At 31.5% G+C, this 19,741-nt stretch overlaps 3 protein-coding genes across 5 annotated transcripts; 2 read left to right on the forward strand and 1 right to left on the reverse strand.

The window, feature by feature from the left end:
• Positions 1–1,728: 1,728 nt before the first annotated feature.
• Positions 1,729–3,727, forward strand: LOC109805148 (RING/U-box superfamily protein). The gene has a single exon (XM_020367138.3). It carries the CDS (start codon positions 2,310–2,312, stop codon positions 3,369–3,371), a length of 1,062 nt encoding a protein of 353 aa, XP_020222727.1. The 5' UTR covers positions 1,729–2,309; the 3' UTR covers positions 3,372–3,727.
• Positions 3,728–8,128: 4,401 nt separating this feature from the next.
• Positions 8,129–11,547, forward strand: ETFBETA (electron transfer flavoprotein beta). 2 transcript variants are annotated; one of them, XM_020366950.3, is made up of 6 exons: positions 8,129–8,323; positions 8,412–8,593; positions 8,667–8,951; positions 9,069–9,149; positions 9,371–9,465; positions 11,186–11,547. In XM_020366950.3, exons 2-6 carry the CDS (start codon positions 8,519–8,521, stop codon positions 11,409–11,411), a joined length of 762 nt encoding a protein of 253 aa, XP_020222539.2. In that variant the 5' UTR covers positions 8,129–8,323; positions 8,412–8,518; the 3' UTR covers positions 11,412–11,547. The 2 variants fall into 2 exon arrangements, with proteins under 2 accessions (XP_020222539.2, XP_020222540.2); XM_020366951.3 differs by having other exon boundaries at positions 8,429–8,593.
• A 1,463-nt stretch (positions 11,548–13,010) lies between these two features.
• LOC109805334 (WAT1-related protein At5g07050) lies at positions 13,011–16,976 on the reverse strand. 2 transcript variants are annotated; one of them, XM_020367374.3, is made up of 8 exons: positions 16,412–16,970; positions 16,108–16,170; positions 15,914–16,030; positions 15,576–15,810; positions 15,225–15,383; positions 14,972–15,123; positions 14,737–14,861; positions 13,011–13,515 (listed from the first exon to the last, which is right to left on the reverse strand). In XM_020367374.3, the coding sequence occupies exons 1-7, from the start codon at positions 16,615–16,617 to the stop codon at positions 14,753–14,755; spliced, it is 1,041 nt and encodes a 346-aa protein (XP_020222963.1). In that variant the 5' UTR covers positions 16,618–16,970; the 3' UTR covers positions 13,011–13,515; positions 14,737–14,752. The 2 variants fall into 2 exon arrangements, 1 of the variants encoding a protein (XP_020222963.1); XR_003804676.2 differs by lacking the exon at positions 13,011–13,515 and having other exon boundaries at positions 13,539–14,861; positions 15,220–15,383; positions 16,412–16,976.
• Positions 16,977–19,741: the final 2,765 nt, after the last annotated feature.

Raw genomic sequence — 19,741 nt, forward strand, 5'->3', positions numbered from 1 at the left:
CTTTTAATTGCTAACATCAAAGGCACTTACTTGTACACATTAAAAGGTTTTTTCTCACCTAATTAATTTGACTAAGCTTTTCCAGCACGCATATATTTTATGCATACATTCTAGAAAGTAGAAACCGTGAATTGTACTAGCGTAATAAAGTGCATTTTTTAAGTTGTGCGTGTAAAAGGGGGTAACCAAAAAGTTTTCATCTGTGAGGTAAGTATCGCAATGGCTTTAACCAAAGCTGAGAAGATGCTACATACCCTATTGAAATGAGGCCCAACCTGAGAAAGTTATGACATACACTATAGAGAAGGGGGGAGATTCTATTATTTTATTATTATTATTTTTTAATTTTTTCCCATTCTGCCAAGTTTGGACAGGACTAAGATTTTCAAAGGATTGGTTAATTTTATCCAAAAGTTGTGGGGAAGTTTCTTCTTTGAGACGCCATACATAGGCCTCAACCTTTGACTAATGTGAAAACACTTTTTGAAACTCGGAAAGCAAAGGGTAACCGTGTCTGTGTTTTTTTTCTCACATTAGTTGATATTTTTCCAATGCTTGTCAACAAGCAAAATGTGAATATGTGTCGGTTCTGGACCTTTTATCCACTGCACACATATTTGACTTTGGCATAAGACACTGTATCAGGAAATTCGGACCCACTAGAGTTTTTTCCCTAACGTATACACCACTAGACTTCATTTGGCCAAAGCTTTTCAAATAAGATAGGCGGGGCAAAGTGCCAAACACTGATCAGAGTCAACATCTTCCATCCATGGTCAACCCCTTTGATTAAGGACTCAATTGGTGGGCTGCATGTGGGGTGCAGCGTCACACATTTTCTTTATCAATTATCATTCATCATTATTGAATGAGGATGTATCTAATTCAAAGCTCAATCACCCTTTTTGCTTCATTAACCTTGTGTTGCATATTAAATCTTTCATTAACCTTGTTCAATTCACTTCAATGTTCATGTAATTTTTCTACTTTATTATTTTAACTCCAATCGATGTGCGTGCGGGGGTTAATAATGCTTTTGATCATTTTTGGATTAATAACGTGTGAATGATTGAATGTGAAGAGCAATTATCATTAACGTTCTCATCTAAATTTTCTTTTCTCCAGTGGGGACAAGCACTTTTTAAAACAGAACCCAGGAAATTCTGAAGGTGCCTTTTAGTTCAACACATTAATTACCATCAATTTGTACCATAAAATAATAAGTGGATATTTAAGTATGTAGTCTACCATCCGTACTAAATATAAATGGTACATATCGGTATGCAACCATTTTATTCATATTAATTCAAATTTCTTTCAGTAAGATTATTTGTGTGTATTATTTTTACGTAATAATAGTAATCTATTTACATCAAGGTAGGATACATGATTTTGAAGGTTATTTAACCTGTATTATTGAAGTTTTAGTATATTAGGAAAAATAAAGTTGTATATAAAGGGACGGGAATTATTTGGAAGAAAAAGTACTATTTTTGATTCCCTTCAAAACAGTGGTCTCTTTTAAGGACACAACGGAATTATTTGTACGCTCCTTGATTAGTTATGGTGAAATGATTCAAAGAGTATTATAGCTAATGCTTGTAAATAATGATAAAACCACAAAAATTCAAAGTATTCAATCATTTATAATTGAATGGCAATGGCAATAAACACATTGTGCAATGATCCGGCATTGTTCCTTGACTTGTTAAGCCGTATCACTCATAATGGACCGTCATTCATTCTATAAAGTCCAATTTAAAATTGGATGATACGCTGCTGTAACATAAAATATTGGGGCAGTGTCCGAGACACTTGAACAATTTTCTATCCTAACTCTGAGAAATTCACCAACTACGTACTCTGAGCCAAGCCTCCCCCCTCCAACCTTAATAAAGAAAACCGGTTTTTGTCAACATTTTCATTGAATTTCAGGACCTTAATGTATTGTCCCCCTCACCCTCATTTAAACACCACCTAGGTTTCCTCTCTTCTCCCTTCTCCATGCTCCTCCTTTATTCATTGCTTTAATGCTCTTCAATCTGCTTTTAATTCTCTCTTCAACCCTCATTCATTCAAAACTAGTTTCTCTCTTTATTGGATAACAACCATCCACTTGACTCCTTAACTTTCTTCACTCACATCTCATTCAAATTCATAGCCTACCCCCAAGTAGCACACATGCTATAGATTTCCATCAAAGTGCTATTCATTTTCTTACATTGCCTAGTTCTGCTATTCATGTGTTCTGTTTATGTTCAAGATCCGAGAGAGCCAATTTATCTGCATTTTTATCTTTAACATCTGGTATGGATCTTGTAAGCAGAAGATACTTGATTTATGTGTCACAACATGGGTCACAGTCACAATCACAAGCACAAGAACTTTCTCCAATCACAAGTCCAGGGAGTTCAATCTTTCACCCTCATCTGCATTCTTCTAGCACTAGTTTTCCCATCATTGCAATTGCTATAATAGGAATAATGGCCACAGCTTTCTTGCTGGTTAGCTACTACATCTTTGTCATCAAATGCTGCCTCAATTGGCACCGTATTGATGTCCTAAGACGTTTCTCTCCATCCAGAAGGCGTGAAGATCCATCACCAATATACTCACCGGGCATAGAATCTCGTGGACTAGATGAGGCACTGATCCGGTTAATTCCAGTGATTCAATACAAAACACAAGGGAAAACAGAAGAGAGAAGATTCTGTGAATGTGCTGTTTGCTTGAATGAGTTTCAAGAAGATGAGAAGCTCAGGATTATACCCAATTGTGGCCATGTGTTTCACATTGATTGCATAGATGTTTGGCTTCAGGGCAATGCCAATTGCCCTCTTTGTAGAACAAGCATTTCCTTGACAAGCAGATTCCACATTGATCAGCTTCTCACCCTAAGGCCTTCTTCCCCTCAGGATCAAAACCCTCCAAGGCAAAACCTCATTGGAGGTGATGAAGATTTTGTTGTGATTGAATTGGGTAATGACCATGATAGAAGCCAAAATTTGCAAGAAAGAGGCAATGGTTTGGAGTTACCATTACCAACATGCCTTATTAGTCCTTCATCAAAGAAAGCAATGAAACTGCATAAGGTGACAAGCATGGGGGATGAGTGTATTGATATTAGAGCCAAAGATGAGCAGTTCTCAGTCCAACCTATCAGAAGGTCTTTCTCCATGGACTCTTCAGGGGATAGACAGTTCTATTTAGCAGTTCAAGAAGCTCTGAGGCTTCACAACAGGCAAGTCAATGAGGTCAGCACCATTGAAGGCTGCAGTGGTAGTAGTGGTAGAGTCAAAAGATCATTCTTTTCCTTCGGACATGGAAGTAGATCCAGGAGTTCTGTGCAACCTCTTTCTTTGGATCCCTGAAATTTTTCTATTGTCATCCCCTTCCATTATGTTTGCATCTTGCAAGTTTCTTAGGTTTTTATTTTTTTGCTGAGATAGAGATGTTAGATGAATGAACATTGAACAGGTCATAGGATTGTATGACACACAAATATTCAATTGGATTTAATTTTAACTTGAAGCCATTATTTCTGTATTGTGTATGTTTCTGTATTTCTGTATTGTGTATAAAATGGCATGATGTTGTGGTTTGGTATACCTTGCTTCAAAAGGCATGGAGCCATGATAATGAGCATCATTGCCGAAATCATCTTATGTTAGCTTTTGTAAAGAAAAAGTTTTCCCGCTATGGATCAGTTATGTTATTCCATGTCTTATTCTAGGTGTATCAAAAAGAGAAGTAAGCAAATCTGGCTTTGAAGTAAAAGTAACGGTAGAAAATGAAGCAAAAAAAAGAAGAAAAAAAAAAAAGAAAAGGAAAAGTCGACCAATTACCAAAATGGAGAATCCAAGGGTGATTAAAGTAAATAGGTGAAGGTGTCCCAAAGTTGTTATTTTAAAAGGGGTGTGGTCCTTTTTCATTGATAAACAGTATACAACCACCGAAATTATATTTGTGTACACAGTGTGTTGTAATGCTGGTGGATGGAAAGGAAAGTTTGGTCATATTTGGTTGGTTTGGTGATGCTTTTTGGTTCCACAGTTTCCAGCTTGTAAGAATCAATGATTAATTTGCGGTTGAAATATTTTATTAACTAATGAAAGAAGAGCCAAATTTATTGGTGGTAGTAGTTCACCAATCATCATTGTAGTTATGATTTTGCCCTACCAAATATTTGTCTGCACATAGTAATTTGTTAAATTGAATGCTGATAGGATATTTTACCTCTTTTATTTCACATGAACTTTCACTCCAAAATAAAGCAGTGGGAACTTTTTGGCCAAAGCAATCCCCTTCTCTTCTTTCTCATAATAGAGTCTTTGAAGGCCATGTGCACGTATGGATGGGCAGGGGCTACAAGATCTGTTGCACACTTCAGGAACGCGTGAGATGCTACATCTTTGTCAAAAAGGTAAGGGGGAAAAACACAACAAAAAGTTCACACAAGCTAATCCCCAAAAGAGGAAAAATTATCTTCAACATCATGGGGCCTCCATTGTCTTGTGTTTTTGAAAGCAACTCGACATTTTTTCTACTATACATGGATGCAAAAAATTATTTCAATACATGTTTTTGGAATAGGACCACACAGTATATGCAAGATTTGATATCGTTTTCTCAGGCATCTCAATTTCACTTACTTTGGATTTGGAGTATATAAGAATATTCTACCCAAAAGAACAAGAATATATAAAAACAATAATTCCTAGAATCACCTCGGTTAGTCACAAGGTTTAGATATAAATAAATTGTGAATGCGTGATTTTATTTTAGATTTGTTTCGGTAATTCTATTCATGTAACGTATTTCACTTTATTCTCATTTTCTTTCAATCATCCCCTTAGTCCTTTTGAGTAAGACTTATTACAAGTTTTCTCTTGAACTTTTTTTTTTTTAATAAAAAAAATGTAATTTTTTTTCTCCTACTCTATAGTCTATACAGGAATTAACTTTTTTCTTTTTGAGATAATATAAAAAGTCTTCCATTACAATTGTTCCAAGGTTTTTTTTTTGTCTACTTCATGATTTTTCAAAACTTTTAAATATATTACTTCATTTTTTTTAATGTAATTAACTTATTATTTCTTTCATTTATATGTCTATTGTTTACATTTCTATCATTTTAAACTGTATTTTCAAAAATTATTTCCCTAAAATTTTAAAATAAAACAAATACAATTTCATTAATTTTAATCATGGATGAAAAATATTCCTTAACTTCCATTAGCTGTGTTAATTATTTTTTTACAATGGTGAAAACAAATACAATTTTCTTGTTTGGATATAGAGTTTTGTGCAAGGTTCTTAGCTATTCAGGTCATGGTTGGGCTTTGCAGGCCTTTTAATTTGTGTTGTATTTGGGTTTTGATCGAACGCACCCTTCATACAAAATGGGCCTCACACCTGAAGGTTCATCATCGTTCTTTTACTACCAAAGTTTGGGTTCATGATATATACACCTCCTTTTTTCTATAAGTACACATCTTTTTTAAAAAAATAATTAAAATTTTAAAATATTCTTAATTTTTTGTTTTAAATTTTTTAATTTTACATCCACAACATTTAATTTAGTACTTTTTTCACACATCTTTTTTCCTTTTTTCAATTTTTACATGCACTCTCTTATTTTTCTTTCACCCCACCTATTTTGGTAACATGTGAAAATTGGAAGAGAAAAAAAAAAGTGTGAATAAGAAAAAGAAAGTAGCAAATTAAAAGTTGAAAGTATAAAATTAAATTTTAAAAAAAATTATAATATATATATATATATATTTTTTAAAAGGAGGTGTACTTATAAAAAAAAAGGAAGTGTATATATCATGAGCCCAAAGTTTGTAATTTGATCCCGTTCTGTTTAGGCTTACGCGTACAATATTTTAATTCTATAAACCAGAAAACCTTGAATTCAAGTTCCGTTTAAAAAATTAGTTTAATTAAGATCTTATTTAAATAAAATATTATTATGTATGACAAGTATTTAAAATTTATTTTTTTTATTTGGATATATACATTAATGAACACTTTACATAATTTTATAGTTAGGGTACATTAATACATAAATATTTATAAAATATTATCTCATTTTAAAATTTTAAAAATTATAATAAAAATAAATTTAAAATATAAACTAAGTAAATAATTAATATACTAGCATTATATATCACAAAATAAAAAACATTATTCATCATTTATTTATTTATTTTTACATAATTTTTTTAAGTATCATAAATTAAAAAAAAATTATGTGAGATACACACAGAAAATTTCACAATGCATCTAACAATAAATTAAAATTTTAAAATATGTGATGATCGAAACATGATTCAGAAATAAATTAGCGTGTTAAAAATAAAATCGCATGTCTATGATATAAAATTTAGTGAAAAGAAGGAATCCACTTGCATATTCTTTTATATATATATATATATATATATATATATATATATTATTTTATATTAGTATTCTGAGATATTTTCTTGAACTAACCTGACTTAGTTATATGATAAGGAAAAGTTAATTAAGAATTATTTTTTGTGAAGAATCAAATTCAGATATTACTTGAATAATTTAACTTTGAGTTTTATACATTAACAACTTATATCCAAATATTCAACAGATAAAAATATTATATTTTTAGTAATATTTAAAAATAAATTAATGGTTATACATTAATAATATAAAATATTTTTATAATATCATCGATTATTATTCACTATTAGTATTACTTTTAATTATTTATTGTAATAATCAATCAATATATGATATAATGATTTGTGATTAAATAATAATATAAAAATAATTTTTACAATTACTATATAGCCTATTTTCTTAAAAAAAAAAAAAAAAAATACTAGCAACACACAATTTAGTTAAAATTTTGTAATTTACGAAAAGTATGTGTTATTAGCAACACATTGTATGTTTATTAATTTTGAATTTTAATTAAGTAGTAACACATGCATGAGTAACCAGTGTTTATTGAGTAATATCTTTTTAGAAATAGGGAAAGGCAAAAATCTAATGATGAGATTCATCTATCCAATTTTTTTATTTTTCAAGCATTCAAGTATAACACTCTTTTTCCACACTAACATAGCAGATTGAATGTGAAAAATGAGAGATTATTAGGGTGGAAAGGTGTTGGAGATATAATGCACGTTTAGTTTCTTTAAAATAATATAGTAACTACTAAGCGCTAAGGTGTAGGATAAGATGAATTGCAACGCCACCAACGTCACACATAAAAGGAGATTGTGTTGTTTGAAAAATTAACTATCAGGGCAAGGCAACCCATGTGCTGCTGCCTGCTCTGCACAAATACAAAGCTATAAAACATATAAAAAAACACTTTATTATAAATTTGAATTATTATTTAAATAAAACAATATTTAGCAATTATTTTTATTTCCTTTAATCACCTAATAAATTTTTATATTAAGTATCTAACTTTATATTTTTATTATTTTAAATACTATATTAAATCAAATATATTGTTTTTCTTTTAAATAATATTATTATAATTTTAATCGATCTTAATTTATATTCAAATTTTAAATTTTAATTATTTTCATATATTTTCTTAAGACAAATTTAAACTCTTTATAACATTATCATGTGTCAATACAAATATTATATACATTTTTCATAATACAAAAGGATTATTAAACTGAATTATAAATTACAAATTTTCTAGTGCACAAAATTCTCATTAGAAATGAATATAAGATATTTGCATCTATGTATGACTTCATGTTTTTTTTTAGAGAGAATGAAAATAAACTTATTTTTGAAAAAAATATTTATTTCACTCAACCAAATATGTCTTCAACTATAACATAATAATCCATTAACAAAGTTTATTATATGTCCCGATAATGATATCTCACTTATCTAAAATAATAGTTATAATCAATAAAACTTATCAGATATCTTAATAATGACATCTCAAATAGTTTTATTTATAATAATAACACTATATCTTCTAAAATAGTAGATATAATAATTTTATATGATGTTTGAGATAATAATGATATCTCATCTAATCTTATTTATACACCATACCATAATAATACTTTTAATAATTAAGATTCTTACGTGTTTTGAAGATAAGATACAATTATCATAACGAACACTTTAGTCTGTAAAAAATTCAATCTAACTTGATTGAAAATAAGGAGATGGATCATCTTACTGAGTCAGGCTCCCATCTATAAGATGAAGATGAGGATAAGGATATTGTGCTGATTTCCTGCATCAACTCTATAGGATAATTCTTTCAAAATCATTGAAGAATTTTACAGCAGAATGACGGGTACGATGATTTTACTAATTTTAATGACCCAATCCAATTGTAGAATTAAAGAATTTTAATTTAAAAATTTGTAAATAATAAAAAATAGGTAAAATTGAGGTGCAGCTTGAATGAGAATTTAATTTAAGAAAAAGGGTCGAATCTCATTAGCATTACGAGCAAAGTCATTGGTTTGCACTCCAACACAGCACAACGATGACGATGAAGATAATGGTAGCCATCAAGCGAGTGGTGGATTACGCCGTCAAAATCAGGGTTAACCCCGACAAGGTAAGTAACTCACACTGACTCACCCTTTGCACTCACAAGTCACAATACGGCTGAAGACGACGCCGTTTTGCAGACAGGGGTGGTGACTCAGAATGTGAAAATGTCCATGAATCCCTTCTGCGAGATCGCCCTCGAAGAGGCCCTCCGCATCAGGGAGTCCGGCTCCGCCTCCGAGGTTGTCGCCGTCACCATCGGCCCCTCTCACTCCGTCGACACTCTCCGAACGGGTCTCGCCATGGGAGCCGACAGAGGCATCCACGTCGACTACTCTGCTTCCCTCTACCCTCTCTCTGTCGCAAAGATTCTCACAAAGCTCGTCCAGATTGAGAACCCCGGTCTTCTCATCCTTGGCAAACAGGTTTTTCTTTTTCCAAATCTGGGATTCAGCTCTTTTCTTATTTCCTATCTTATGTTTGTTAGAGATGAAGTTTGTGCTTCAACTCATCCCAATCCTTTGTTAACATTTATTTTTCAGGCTATTGATGATGATTGCAATCAAACAGGGCAGATGATAGCAGGACTCCTCAACTGGCCTCAAGGGACTTTTGCTTCAAAGGTTAGTTACTCCATTTCATTGCCATCATCTGCATATAAGGTTTGAATTAGAGCAATCAATCTTTCATGTGGTAGAACTTCTTAATTGTTGATTAAGTAGGCACATGCAGCAGACTTTGAGCATATACCCAAGAAAAATTGCAGTTCAGTGTTGAAGATTTGAATAATAATTTTAGGCTAAAATGTCAATTTATTTTATAACTAACTTCTGCTTTCCAGTAGGTTGTCCTTGATAAAGAGAAACAGGTAGCCACGGTGGACAGAGAGGTTGATGATGGTATAGAGACTGTGTGTCTGAACTTACCAGCAGTAATAACGTGAGTTTCGCATTCTTCTCAGCATGCTGCATCCATCCTATGTATAATTTTAAGAAGCTTTGTGTTTTCTTGCTCTCACTGGGGTATATCTGTGGCACATAGTCGTGACTAAGATGCTTTTAATTTTCCTTTCTCTGTTTTGATTCGCCACTTTCTTTTCATTTCTTTCATAATTGAAATTCAAATTAACTCATTGGATCCCGAAACAAGCTACCTAAAATCCTGTCTATGCTATCTTTCTCCGAAAATTGGTTAGCAAAGATTTCTCTCTGAATAATATTGCTGGTTTATTTTGATTGGAGTGATTGAAAAAAATGAAAAATCATGTTAAATGTAGTTTAGTACTGGATTGTAGTTTTTTCTTTTAAATTGTTTTGCATGGGGATGTTTAAAATTGTAAGTGTCATAGAATCTTCTTTTGATGCTGTGTTTTCTCATGTTTTGGATATAGTTTTATAGTTACTTGAGATCAAAGGAAATAATAGTTTAGTGGCTACTTGTGGTGTAAAGCTAGTGAAAATGCACTCAGTCATAAGATACGTGATTGCAATTTGCAAACTTTATAAACACCACACACAAATTACAAACAAGAAATAATTGATTCTAACTCTACATAAGTTACAATGTATGTAGGCAACTGTGGTAAGTGGAACCCTTATTATTATATTTATTATTATTATTATTATTATTATTATTATTATTATTATTATGTAATTTCCAACACAATTATTCTTTTTTCTACTTTTTGCACGATTATCACCAAATAATGAAATATTGTGCCCTTTACCAAATTTCTGAATGCAAGCATGAATTGTTTTGCTTGTTTAACATTGCAAACTAGCACTCCGTCTTCTTCATATTGCGACTCACTTAAAACTATTCTTGAAATTTCTCTGGGATGTGTATCTTTATGATTGCAATTGTATCAAGTATCTTGATTGTTCATATAAGATTATCTTTTATCAAGCAACCATGCTGAAAGTATAATAGGATGCTAAATGTTTTCTGAATTTTAAGGCAACTACCTGCTTCTTGCAGCCTTTGGAGAATGAGAAATGTATTGAACTAATTGCACAATTATGTAATTCATTTTGTGCCTTAACTAATTTAGTTTTAGCAACTTATGGTCGTAGTATATATATTTTTAGCATAATAATGGCAGCACCAATGTGACTGTTTTTTATTTATTTTTTATTTATAAAGAAATGATATGGGGATGAATTTTGTGGATTAAAACATTGCTTTGGAACTTATGTGATCACAAAAAATAACCACGTGATTTATACACTTGAATCAAAGTGCTTCTTCAAATGAGCAGTGACATAAAATTTCGTTTGCATTTCCAAAAACTATACTAAGGATTACAGATTACTTAAGTTTGATGATGTGTTACATGAATGTTAGTACATTAGATATAATATTTGGATATTGATAATTGCACATATGGTTGCTATAAATATGGATGACTTGGAAACATTTCTTGATAATCTCATCTACTCAACAACTCACTCACCAATGAAATTTCTCCAAGTTACCCATAAGTAAGAAATGTGAGAGAAAAGTATCTGTCGTTTTAGTTTCTTTCCCCCCTCCCCCCTTTTTTCTCTCTGTAGTATGAGACCTGAGGAGGGAAGTAATTGGTGATTTACCAAGTTGTGTTTTTCTCCCTCCTTTTAAACCCGTTGTTGATATATAAATTTTGAGCCTTTTCTTCTTGCAGCACTGATCTGAGACTGAACCAACCAAGATATGCTACACTTCCCAACATAATGAAAGCAAAGTCGAAACCCATAAAAAAATTCACTCCGGAGGAGTTGAATGTGGAAATCAAGTCTGATTTGGAGATTGTTCAAGTCACAGAACCGCCCAAGAGAAAAGCAGGAGTTGTTGTTTCTTCTGTGGATGAGCTGATTGACAAATTAAAACATGAGGCTAATGTGATCTGATTATTCTCTACTTTCCTCTAAATTGCATCTCACCAAGGGATGAATAATACTGTACCAACATTCTGATATTTGATCAAATAACACTATTAAATAGTTACTGTTCCAAGGGATCAATAATACTGGACTTTCCTCTAAATTACTTTTCCAATGAGGCTAGTTTCATCCGATTATTCTCAACATTCCTCTAAATTATTTCTCACCAAGGGATGAATAATAATGATCAAATAACACAATTTGTATTTGTGATAACTGTATCATTGTGTGAAAATTCTACTTAGTTAACTTTGTCTAACATAAGAGGATTGGAAAGCAATAAGTCTTTAGCTAAGAGTTGTTTTTGCACGAAAATGTTTGGCCAAAGCACGACCACAAATCTCCATGACTTAATTGTATGTTTTCTTCTCTCATTTGGACGTGCACTTCTTCCTTTCCAGCTAAAGTCGTTGACTATATTCTGCATTCTGGATCTTCAGTACTACACCGCAAAATCTCTTGCTCACTTTTGCCCCACAGTAGCGAGTAGATACCAATGATGATTAGAGGTGAGTAAAATGAACTGAACTAAAGTTATAAAAATTATACTGAACTTAAAAGTAGTTCTCGTGAACTGAACTAAATTAAATATTAGTTCAGACGAACTGAACTGAACTATTCTTTTGTGTCATTGTACTGAACTGCACTACACTATAAAATCTTGAACTAAACTATAATTTAAACTGCACTGAACTGTTATGATATTTTGAATTGAACAATTTTGACTCATTGGTCTGTCAAGATAGGACAAATTTGCCAATTTTACTTTATTTTTCATTTTATTTAAATTTTTGAAAAGAAAAAAAATATAAAATTGGGTCAAACAAACTCAATGATTTTTTAGCCTAAAAATAAGTCACCCAACATAACTCAATTGATTTGTTAGGTTCGACAAAATTGAAACAATTTTTTTTAGATCACTTTTTTTTTTTTCCGAAGTTTTGATTATTAGACTATCGAGTGTTAAGCGAATTCTTTCAATATGGCAAGTGAACCAATCGCACAAGTAGTAAGTAGAAGTAATAGTCGTTCTTCCCAAAGGACTTGAGTAATACAATGACAATATGTGGAATTTAAGCTAATATAGACTAAAGAATGATTTCATATTTGATGGGTTGTAATTTTTAAGCTAAAAAGAGTAAAATGATTCAAAGAGGACTTTCATCAAACACTTGAAATGCAAATTTTGGGACTTGACTATATGAGTGAAATGTTAGGGTTAGACTTCACCAACTCTAATCTCATGCATACAAAACATTCCTTCTCATTCAAACATTAATGCTAGCCCACTAATTTTCTCTAATTCCAATTCCTTGGTTAAAAGAGCCTAAGTTTCATTATCAAATATCAATCCCTTGAATGGTTCAACAAATCCACTTGCATTAAGTTAAAGGGCTCCACACAACAAGTAGCTCTTGTTCCATTCCTAGACACAAGTATACAAGGTACCACATTCTAAAACAAGATTACCAATGATATTCCCACACCAAAAGCAATCAAAAATCATGTAATAGTTGATCATTCCATACAAGCATTAAGCACAAGAACATGATACTAACATTTGAATGAAGGAAATAGATAAATATATATTCAACAAGTTACATGAGAGTCAAGTTGGCTACATCTAACCCCAACAAAGAGGTTTTTAGCAATCCATGTCCATGAGAATAGCAAGATACATCAAAAGAGGAAGAATGGAAGAAAACCAATGAGAAACAATGGTCAAAAATATGAGCCCTAGCTTCTCTCCTTCGACCTCGTTCTGTTCTCCCTTCGTCTCCCCTTCCAAAGACCCCTTCCTTTCGTGCTCAGCCAAAAGTTATATCAAGCCACGCAATTCTTTAAGTGACGCGCTCAGCGCGAAATGGTACGTGCCGGGCGCATAACTGAACGCGCCTGGCGAGAGGTTGAGCACGCTCAGCGCGATGTCAACCTTCCCAACGCCCTGGATCTACTGCGCTGAGCGAGATAGAATATGGGCTCAGCGCGGGTCTTCTGGAATTGCCAGCTAGCTTCACTGGAGTTCAATCGAGCTTCTTCTCTTTGACACGGCCTCTTCCCACATGATTACCTATCCAAAAAGTCACAAAAAATGAGGATTAAATCTGTATAACCCTGTATGTGTAACCAAAGTGTCTTTACTTACAAAAGAGAAGTTAAATTGAAGATTACAAAGTCAAAAGTTAGAAAAGAGTTGAATGTGTTAACCAATTTGCTACTAGAATGTAAGTAAAAATTAACATTATCATCGAGCTAATCTATTAAGACAGAACATGTTAGACACATTTAATTTTTATCCTTTTATAAAAATAGTTTATTTTTTATAATTTAGTTTAGTTTTTATAGTTCAGTACAGTTCAACTTTCTAATAGTTCAGTTTAGTTCAGTTTTTTTTAAACGGTTCAGTTTAATTTTTTTACAAACAATTCATTTTTTTATAGTACAATTCAATTCAGTTCACCACCATTTGAGTTTAGTTCAGTTCAGTTTTTTTGACAACCCTAAATGATTGCAAATGCTCCTATGATTCCGGGAGAACATTTCATTTTATACTGGATATTGAAGGTTGCATGATTTTGTAAAATTAATAATGAAAAATATTTTTTAAAATATATAATTAATTTAGCAAAAATTATTAAAAAAATTAAAATAAAAATCAAATATATAAATTATTAAAGTGTAACATATGTGAATTTGTTAAAGAGAAAAATATTTATTTTAGCATAAGAAAGGCAAATAGTATAATATTTATATATGTTAAAGAGATGTTAGAATGAAAGGTGTTTTTGATAATAATTTTTTTTAATAGAAGTTAATGAAAATTTAAAAAAAAAATTGGTAAAATATTATATATAGAAATCTATTAAAAAAAAGAAAATTATAATTTTTAACTTATAGTGTAATATTTGTATTTTTTAGACGAGAAAAATATAATTTACACTAGAACTTAATATAAATATGCTTAAAAATACAAACATAATATTATGTTATTTAACATATAAAATTAAAATTTCAAAAAAATATTATTTAATTATAAGTTCCATGATAATTCAATTACTGTTAGACGATTAAACTTGAAACTAACAACACAGGTTGAATGGCCATTTTGATTTTCAAAATATCGGGTTACGCTCATCAGGTATGATAACTTGTATCATTGTGTAAAAAATATTTTATGAATTCTACATAGTTGATGTATGACTTGAGAGGATTAGAAAGCAAAGAGTCCTTAGCGAGTAGTTGGTTTTGCACAAAAATGTTTCCATGACTTAATTGTATGTTCTCTTCTCACTTGGATGTGTATTTGGTTATATTCTGCATTCTGTTTCTTCAGTACTGCACTGGGAAATCTCTTGCTCACTTTTGCCCCACAGAAGCAAGTACAGACCAATGATGACTGCCAATGCTCCTACGATGCTGAAGATCAGTTCATAAGAAGCAAACTTCAGAACCATAATTCTCATTCCAAAGAATACAATAAAGTTTATTGCTTTGTAATTTTGTAAAGATGAGGCATCGGTTATTACCTGCCCAAATAAAGTTTCTGTCCAAGGACAAAGTAGGCTACAAATGCCACTAACATAGTAGAAAGAGGGTTAAACATTGTGACAAAAACTGGCCCTTTTTTCTCGTTGCACCATAATAGAACACACATTATCAAACCAGCAACGACAATTCCCTGCCATAAATGGTTCATATGGTTAGAACTCTTGGTTTCCTAATTCCTTTTTTAGTGTAAATTTTTTGTGCTCTTTTATCAGCTGCTTATTTATACTTAACACCATATATTGTGGACCACAAATCAATGTTGAGCCCTATAATCCACGCTGAACGGTTCTGTTCTGCTATAACTGTGAAAACAGCTGATTGTGCTGATCCAACAACGCACATCCACGTGGCGAGTGACAATTGGGCAGGGTATCTCTTCAAAGTGGCTGCCTGAAATTCCTCAATCACAATATCAGAATTTATAATTTCCAATTACACCGAGGCAAAAGCAACAATGAAATGGAAACCATTATTTAAACTATCTACTTTTAGTATTTCATATCGAATCCAACTGTTTCTTTACGCATGACATATAAAATCTACACAAATTGTAAATCGTTAAGATTGAGTTAAGGTGAAAACCTGCATAATGTACCATATAGACCATGTGACACAGCTTGAAACTGTAAGAAGTGAACCTTTTAACCAGTTCTCATTGATAGCAGCACTTTTTCCTGACATATGGATTAGAGGACGCCATAAATTTCTCATAATAGGTCCTTTGTATAGTGTCATGATCAAAGCACCAGCTAGGGAGATCAAGGTCCCTAAAACTTTTGCTATCCCTCTAGGATTTCGAAGATCAAGAACCTCAAACCTGCAATTAACTCAACTCTCTTTGTGTTAGGAATCAAATGATAATATTATGATGTCTTCGGTCTAAAAATTCCTAAACCATGTAGATAAAGAATTAAACAAACCTGAGTACCACTGCAATAATGAAGGTAAGGGTAGGTATGGTGTTGAGCATTGCTACAACAAAGGTTGGATTTGTGTATTTCAGGCTTGCAAAGTGCATATTAATTGTCAAACTAACCCTGAAACTTTTCCAAGTTAGACAAATCAAGTTTCCACACACAAGGTGAGGAACCGAAGAAGCATGCATTGTCCTTACCCTAACAGAGAAAGCACAAAAATTTCCATGAAAAGATAAAATGTCAGCTTTGGTCTTGCATTTCTGCATTAAAGCATTTAGTCAGATACATGATAAAAGTTATAGGATCATAACAAATTCAATTTTTAAAATAAATTTATATTGATCATCAGGGTGCAAATGTTCAGAAAAGCAACCAGAGATGGATGAAACAAGCATTGATGCACTCTTTAAAGCATCCGTGAATCAAATCAAGCATATGCATGCCACAATGAAGAGAGTCATGCAAATGTAGACCAACTCTTGAAGAGAAATGGACATGTACCTCTCGAGAAAGTATGCAAAAGGAAACAAGAAAACAGCAGCCAGAGTATGTCGATAGGTTACATAGACATAAGGGCTCATCCCATGATTGAAGGAGGCTTCAGTGATGAGATATAAGATGCTATAACCCACCTGGACTAAGACCATGAGCATGTGTGGCTTGAAATCTCTGCATATAATCATAAAGGACCATCTTTCTTGTTCCATTAGTTTAATGATTGCACTTTATTCACAAGCTTCCCTAGATACTCATCACAAACAAATATAATATAATATACAAGTTATGGGTGATTCCCATAAGATGCATCCAAAACTCCTGACAAGTGGGATCTGAACTATAGAGTGGAATCACACTTGGAGCCAAATTGAATATCTGAATCTGATCATCTTTTTCACTTCTATACAATGGATATCCGGGCTTATTTATTTGCATTGTCCTTTCATCTCTTTTAATGGAAGGAAAGCACTTCTTTTTTTGGTCTTTGATTAATTTCGAAAAGGCATCCCCTGCACTAGAAATTAGTTCAACTTTTATTGATTGGTGGCCGTTTTCTTTATTCAATTTATTTTCAGTATAAAGTCATGTTCCTACTCACTCTTGTGCAGTTAGTCGGCTAATTTTATAATGTAATAGAGGCAAATTGGGACTTGGAAGAAAGGAGTAAAAAAATTAATAAAAAAAATATGATTCTTCTATCTTGACATACAGCTAGTTCATGCTCTCATCTTATCGTATAAAGCATTCAAGAACAATAATAAATAATTTAAGAATGTGTGGTTGCATTTTAATGCTTTTAAAAATATTTTTTTTTTAAATTTAAAGTAATTTAAATAAAAATTACAAATATGATATAAAATAAATTTTCATATTCTCACAAGAATGTCTCATTTTTTTACTCTTTTAATCGTAAGGATAAAAATTAGTTTTTTTTTTAACAATAAGAATTACAATAAAAAAAATTAGTTTCAGAGTTCAAACTTAAAATTTATATTATTCTAATGAGAATGTAACTTAAGAATAAAAGAAATATTAAGATTTTTTTTTGCTCATCCTTCTAATAAATATAGAAATAAATATTTCAACTTTTATACCATCGAGAATAAAAGATGAAGTGAAGCAAAAGAAACACCCCCTTGTAATGAGTAAAAACACGAGACACAAACATTCGCAATTTGAATCTCAATCGACTGTGTTTACACTGCCCGCAATCCATTATTCTCTCTAATCATAACCAACTTCATGTTCTTTGCTCTAGCTGCTTAAATAATAAAAACTTTATAGTCCTTCTCCTTGTTCAACGTTGTAGCCTCCAATCAAGAGTGCACTCTCAGATCCTTGTCCTCGTCATTGTTGGTTGTCTCGTGGAAACTATGTTCTCAATGTTGTATGTACATGTTTGGATGATTTAAAAATGTTTTTTCAATTCAGTTGTACAATTTTTTTAATTAACTTATAATTGATCTTATGCAGGTGCATGTATGAATATATAATACCTAACAAGAGATTATTTTTTGGGTGCTACGTAAATAATAATCTAAAATTACACGTTGTTATCACTAATTATAATAATGTTAGATTTTATTTTTATCCTTTTATTTTTATTAATGTGTAAATTTAGTTCCTCTTTTTTAAAATAGAGACACTTAACTTTTTTAATTTTAAAAATATGAAATTTCAATCTTCTGACAAGTTGACATTTATTATTCATTAAATTTTGTACCGGAGAGACCGTATCGGTCACGTGGGCCAACACGTGCCATTTCGTCAGACACTCATGCATAGCCACGTACAAGCATCACCATCAACGTCGGCTCGGCATGAGGCCGAGAACCGACATCAGTCTGGTTAATGCCAATATGGACCATCATCACTCATCGAGTCGGCTCGCTCAAGTACCGTTCCGACATAGATCATACCGGAAGTATACAGGCTGCCGTATACGGACTAGACGGTTCGGTCATTTGCCGTTCCGACTAGTATTGAATAGACGGCTCGGCCTCTTGCCGAAGGGTTAAGCAAGTCATAACGGTAATCACAATCAAGAAAGGTAAGTACATGATTAAAGCCTAACGACCAATTAGTACCGTATTACCTAATTTGGTAAATATCTGAGAGGGCCCATCACGCTCAGGCCCATGTCAGATGCTATAAATAGGTCACACATAACAAGGTATGTCACTGTTCATTTATTACCCTAGAAAATCGTGCTCACACTGACTTAAGCGTCGGAATATCTTTTGCAGGTACCTCCCCCTCCGAAGAATCCACCTGAAGCTCTCGTTCGGTCCTCATATTCCCCTGAAGATTACGAGTGTACCCTCAGGCAGGTACAAATTTAATGTGCATAATAACACTTAGTAATATGACAATTGGAGATAAAAGAAAATATAAAAAAAAATTATATAAATAAGATTTATAAATAAAAGAAATGTTTATCACTCATTAAAATAAATATAATAGAAATTTTTTATTTTTTTTTTATCTCTATATATTACGTTACTAAAATATTATGTCAAAAATTAATGATAAATAAACTTTAAATTAATAATAAAGTCAAAATTTTATATTTTTAAAAATATAAAATTTAAATGAATTTTTTTAAAAAAGAAAGATAAAAATTGAGTATTGATAAAAATAGAGATTAAAAATATAATTTAGTCTTATAATAAAGATTATTTTAATTATTAAAATAAATTATTGAAATTTAAATTATTATAAAAATAAAATGATAGATTAAAAAATCAAGTAAACGAAGAAAAAAAAATATTAGTTTAAGATGATTGAGAAAAAAAAAATTGGGCAACTCATTAAAAAACACACCCTTATAGTGATCTGTATTTCTTCCTTCATGGTACTGGATCCGGATCTTCTGCAGTTGAACAATAACTGCAAATGGTGCAGTTGCGGATGACACCACTAAATATAATTAATTTAATTTTAAAAAGTTCGTAAACCGTTGTATAAAATATGAATTAAAATCACTGGAATTGTTGAGTTCATATCGATGACAAATTGAAACCTTATTATTGTTTTTGTAATTTTTTTATGATCAAACAAAAATAAAATATGGATTACGAAACCATTGTATAAATGTGTACGTATGTTTTAAGAAATGATATTATATTTTTGGAATTCATATTTTCAAGAATAATATGATTTAATATATTATTTAAGAAATATAAAAAGGATGTTTAGTTCAACATTTCTTGAAAATTTTGTAAAATTTAAAATAATTTAAATAAAAATAAAAGTTACAAGAATTATAAAAGAATAACCTCCAATATTCTATGAAAATCTCACTTATCTATCTCTCTATCATGGAAATAACAT

This window comes from Cajanus cajan, chromosome 7 (assembly GCF_000230855.2).
Source record: "Cajanus cajan strain Asha chromosome 7, NIPB_CcT2T_4, whole genome shotgun sequence".
NCBI lineage: Eukaryota > Viridiplantae > Streptophyta > Magnoliopsida > Fabales > Fabaceae > Cajanus > Cajanus cajan.

What these genes read in the sequence shown, in the direction of transcription:
- LOC109805148 (XM_020367138.3), top strand. Translation starts at nt 2,310, where the DNA reads ATGGATCTTGTAAGCAGAAGATACTTGATTTATGTGTCACAACATGGG.
- ETFBETA (XM_020366950.3), top strand. Translation starts at nt 8,519, where the DNA reads ATGACGATGAAGATAATGGTAGCCATCAAGCGAGTGGTGGATTACGCC. An exon ending in TCAGGGTTAACCCCGACAAG is followed by an intron (nt 8,594 to 8,666) that starts GTAAGTAACTCA and finishes GCCGTTTTGCAG; the next exon opens with ACAGGGGTGGTGACTCAGAA. An exon ending in AACTTACCAGCAGTAATAAC is followed by an intron (nt 9,466 to 11,185) that starts GTGAGTTTCGCA and finishes TTCTTCTTGCAG; the next exon opens with CACTGATCTGAGACTGAACC.
- LOC109805334 (XM_020367374.3), bottom strand. Translation starts at nt 16,617, where the DNA reads ATGGAACAAGAAAGATGGTCCTTTATGATTATATGCAGAGATTTCAAG. An exon ending in TTTGCATACTTTCTCGAGAG is followed by an intron (nt 16,171 to 16,411) that starts GTACATGTCCAT and finishes GCTTTAATGCAG; the next exon opens with AAATGCAAGACCAAAGCTGA. An exon ending in TGTGGTCCACAATATATGGT is followed by an intron (nt 15,124 to 15,224) that starts GTTAAGTATAAA and finishes CATTTATGGCAG; the next exon opens with GGAATTGTCGTTGCTGGTTT.